General features: G+C 43.8%; 1 protein-coding gene across 1 annotated transcript; it reads left to right on the forward strand.

Annotated features, from left to right (window-relative positions):
• Window positions 1-277: 277 nt before the first annotated feature.
• Window positions 278-766, forward strand: LOC131659257 (uncharacterized). The gene has a single exon (XM_058928468.1). The coding sequence runs from the start codon at window positions 278-280 to the stop codon at window positions 764-766; it is 489 nt and encodes a 162-aa protein (XP_058784451.1).
• The last annotated feature ends 4,297 nt before the right edge of the window (window positions 767-5,063 follow it).

The following is a 5,063-nucleotide window of genomic DNA, read 5'->3' on the forward strand; positions in this document are numbered from 1 at the left end:
GGCACGATGACAACCGTAGGCGACACAAGCGAAGCCGCAGCCGGTCCACTACCCCTTCCGCCAGCGACGAAGAGGAGGAGCGTAGGGGCCCTCTATCCCACGCAATCTTGGAGGCACCCCTGCCGACCGGTCTTGAGAAGCTCCCGCCACTAGGCACATATGACGGCACAACCGACCCTGACGAGCACATCGAGAACACGACGCCCTTCGGGATTACATAGGGGTACCAGGCGCGATCAAATGCCGGTTATTCCCGACCACTTTACGCAAGGGAGCCATGACGTGGTACAAGAGTCTGCCCGATGAATCCATCACGTCGTGGAAAGTGCTCGGAAAGCTTTTCTCCAGGCACTTCATGGCCTCCCGCAGACATCCGAAGTCGGAAGCTTCCCTAGAAGTCATCGTCCAAGGGAAAGACGAATCGCTTCGGGCCTACATAGAAAGATTCAACAAAGAAGTCGTGCAGGTGTCCACAATCACCCATATGAAGAAGTTTCTGCTCGAACGAGGTCTCCGACCGCGTTCAGATTTTGCCAAAGCCGTCGGGATCGAGACGCATGTCACTCTGGAAGAATTTTTCCTCAAGGCCCAAGCATACATACAGTACGAGGAAAAAGAAGCTGCCCACGCAGTCCGTAACTCCAGGCAGGAAGAAAATACTAAAGGCGCCCGTCAAGACGATTCTCGCTCGGGATCCGACAAAAAGAAAGATAAAGGTCGAGATTCTAAGAACTACAAAGCCCTAGCGGGGAAATTCCGGGAGTAAACCCCACTAAACGCATCCAGGGAACGCATCCTGAACGAATGCGCGAACGCCGAATTTCAAACGGGCAAGGTCCGTTTCCTAAAATCCATGCCTGCACGGACAAACGTCAACAAATCAAAGTTCTGCCGTTTCCACAAAGGCCACGGGCATAACACCGAAGACTGCATCCACCTAAAGGACGCAATAGAAATATTGATCCGAGAAGGACACCTGAAGTAGTACGCAAAGAAACAAGAAGCCACCAAGGAAGCCAAACCGGTCATCGAGGAGAAGCCAGCAGAAGACACGCCCGCCACGCAAGTGGCCATGAGTATCACCAGACCGGAGGACTTTTACCTCCCCGACTGGGCTAGGGTGTCTTCCAACCCCTCTCCTCACAGCCCATGGGAATTCTTCCCTTCTGCCATGGTCATCTCCGGAGGAGGATTCAGCAAACTCACCGTCGGATCCGTAAAAGGGAAGTTCGACGAGCTAATTTTAGCGAATTCAAGCAAAGCCGCTACTCTCGACCTTGCCAAGGGCGGCTCATCCCCCATAGCGTTCTACAAGGAAGAACTGTCGGGCGGAGCACCCAACGCAACCATTCCCCTCCTTATTCGGGCTCAATTGGCCAACTTTGACGCACGCCGCATTTTGGTCGATCAAGGGAGCTCGGTGGACATTATGTACTCCCAACTATTCAAAACATTGCAGCTGAACGACAGCCACCTCACCCCCTACGTAGGCTCTGACCTACAAGGTTTCAATGGCACTGTGACAAAACCATGGGGATTAGTCGAGCTTATCGTTTCGGTTGGATCGGCAGAAACCGCAAGGGCTGTCAAAGTCCAGTTCCTAATCATCGATTGCCCCTCGATCTACCAATGCATCTTGGGACGCCCGATGCTGGCCGAACTGATCGTCGTCCCCTCAACCGTGCATCTCAAACTCAAATACTACACAGCCAAAGGACAAGTCGCCATGCTCCACGGCCAGAAGGTGTTTCGAAACCTCCGCCAAGGGCCTCAGCTCGATAAAAGCGGCCGTTCAGGACAAAGCAGCAACCAACGTAGGTCCCGAGCCCAACAAATCAATGCCCCGCATCGACACCATCGACCTGGACAACCGCTTCCGTAAAGAGTCCGAGGGAAAAACTAACGCAAAGACATCAGATGAGGGTCTCTGACCAATCCCCGACGGGGACTTCGAGCTGATAACCCTCGGTGATGACCCGACCAGAGGAGTCAAGATTGGGACGGACCTGCCCGAACTGGCCAGAAGATAACTCAAGGCCTGCCTCACGGAGAATGCCGACCTATTCGCCTGGAGCGCAGCTGAGATGCCCGGCCTCGACCCGGAAGTAGCATGTCACCACCTGACGATCGATCCCGCATGCAAGGCCGTCGCCCATAGGAGAAGAAAGCAGTCCCCGGAGAAAACGGTTGTGGCCGAACTAGCTGTTAGGGACCTCTTAGAAGCTAAATCCATATCGGAAGCCAAGTACATTGCTTGGCTCTCTAATGTTGTACTTGTAAAGAAATCTAATGGAAAATGGCGCATGTGCATTGACTACACCGATCTTAATAGAGCTTGCCCAAAAGATGCTTATCCTCTACCTAGCATAGATAAATTAGTTGATAATTCCGCGGGTTTTAAATTACTATCGTTTATGGATGCATATTCCGGGTACAACCTGTAATACGGTGAACTGACTTTATCAAAATGTGCGGATAGCAAGAGTTGCCACTGACTTTTATTTTATCCAAATTAAATCATAAAGGCTAAAAGAACAGAGAAAAACCTTTTTGAGAAAAACTGAGTTCGGGGGGTAATTATGCAAAGGGAAGGTGTAAGGCACCCTTTGCATCCATGGTTTTCCATGGGCTCTTAATTGCTTTGCTCGTTTTTTAAAAAGAAATGTAGAAGAAGGAAACGGACTTTAGCTCGTAAATGAGCGTAGCCATTTTGAAGATTTATGAGAAAGAATATGAAAGATTTTTAGAGCAAGGCAAAGCAATTAGGGGCAATTACCTTATGGTTTGAAAAAGAAGTTCTTTTAGCCTTTCAGGGTGAAAGGGTCTATCCTTGCCATAAGAGGGCAGGAAGCCTTTCATTTGGAGGTTGAAGGGTCATCGAGAGTTCGTTTGCCATAAGACTGTCCCATACCATAGGGAGGCAGGTAGTCTAAGGAAAGAACCAGAACATCCTTTTCGTAGGCAGCCAGAGGATACCTCAGCCTTTTCATAGGCAGCCAGAGGATACCTCAGCCTTTTCGTAGGCAACTTCCGAGGGTCGAGATCATGTTTAGTGTATCGAAGGCAGCATCATTAGGGACCCATGATCTTAATCGAGGCAACATGGCTGAGGTATCCTCGTATTCGAGGGACTGGCTATTCTGCCAAAAACACAAGGCAACGGGCAACAAGGCAATAGGCAACAGAGAGGTTACCCCAAAAGTGTGCGTGTGTGTACCAATCACGTGATTAGTTCAGAATATATTATCTTATAATTAGTTGTTCTAGGTTAATTACAGGCTTGCACTCCCTAGAATTACTAACCACAGCAATTAATATTAACAATTAAACATGGGGAAGGGGAAAAAGAAACCAGCGGAGGAAAGGGGAGATGAAACCAGCGGGATAATAATATTATAGGTCTAACACAAGTAATAATTAAGATCAAGGTTTAGGGTTACCGATACTCGAGGCTTTGGCAATTGGCAAACCCTGAAAAGGTGGGAAAAATGGCAAACAAAAATAGGGTGAGTGCATTATCGGTTCGGAGGCAAACATGGCTAACCCTAAAAATAAGAGGATAAAAGAAATTAAAATAAATAAATAAATAAATAGGCACTTAGCTTTGATTGACGAAGGTTGATGGGCAAAGATTTGCCTTGAGCCTTAAGCATTGACCTTGACCATTAGAGAATTGGCAAAAGAATAAAAGGAAAAAAGTAAGTGTAGGAGATGTTCCATTGATAAGGGAATTAAACCCTAATAAAATAAAATAAAAGGTAAATAAATATTTAAATAAGAGAGGTTAGAACTTAGCTTTGCCTTTGACGTGGCGTATAGTCGGAGTGTATTTGAAGAGTAACCTGAAAAAAAAAAGCACAAAGAAATATTTCAGTGTATAGAATGATCTTCGTAAACCCTGATTAGGGTACGAATTAAATAAGAAAATAAAAATGATTTAATTAATTATTGGTCTCGCGATCTAATTATTTTTTAGGAATTTTTTAGAGTTAAAATGAAATAAACATGAATTTTTCAAGTAATTAAATAATTAAATATAATTTGAATAAGAAAATAAATAAATATGATACAAATAAATATATAAATATAAAATATATAAATAAATAATTAAAAAAATAAAATTATTATAAATAAATAAAACATAATAATAAGTGATAATCAAATAAGTAAAGAAATAAGTATATATGAAATTAATAAATAAAATGAATATTTTTATTATTTTTTATGAAAAAGGAAATTAGAAACAATTTTGTGAAAAAGGAATATCTAAAAAATGTTCTAAAAACAAACAATATATATAAATAAGATAAAGAACATAATATTATATATAATAAAATAAAAAGAAAATTGAGAAACTCAGCTTAAGATCCCGTGTGGCAGGTCTCTGGGGGGTCTATGATGTTCCTGCAGTTCTGAAGCGTCAGATTGATTTAGATTGAGATCCAGTGGTTGGTAGACGGAGGTGCGTCATGGTCCTTTGGAGGAAGCGCAACACAGAACCAACCTTTGTAATTTGATGAAACACTATACCAAAATTGTCTTTTAGCAGCACCCCTACGAAAGCGCTTTTAGGAAAAAGCGCTGTTATAGGCTTCGCTAAAAACAAAATTAAAAAACACGCTAAAAAAGCGCTCTTATAGGGGGGATACGAAAGCGCTTTCTAAAAGCGCTGGTATAGGGGGGGTTACGAAAGCGCTTTTCAGAAGCGCTCTTATAGGGGGGGTTATGAAAGCGCTTTCAGAAGCGCTGCTATAGGGGGTGGGCTACAAGAGCGCTTTTGCCCCAAAAAGCGCTGGTAAAGGCCTTGCTACGAAGGCGCTTTTCAGAAGCGCTGTCATAGCCTTTTTAAAATTAAAATTTTTAAAAAAAAAATTATTCTAACGCGCGTTTCATCATTTCAGAATCCCTAATTCCTAATTCCTCTTTCATTCTCTGCCCAGAAAACCCAGAAAACTCAAACTTTCTACTAATATTTCATTCACGAATTCACGATTTCAAGCTCATTCTAGAAAACTCAACCACGAATTCAAAGAAGAATCCAATTTCATTCACGAAGCTGAAGC

This window comes from Vicia villosa, linkage group LG3, assembly GCF_029867415.1.
Source record: "Vicia villosa cultivar HV-30 ecotype Madison, WI linkage group LG3, Vvil1.0, whole genome shotgun sequence".
Classification (NCBI taxonomy): domain Eukaryota; kingdom Viridiplantae; phylum Streptophyta; class Magnoliopsida; order Fabales; family Fabaceae; genus Vicia; species Vicia villosa.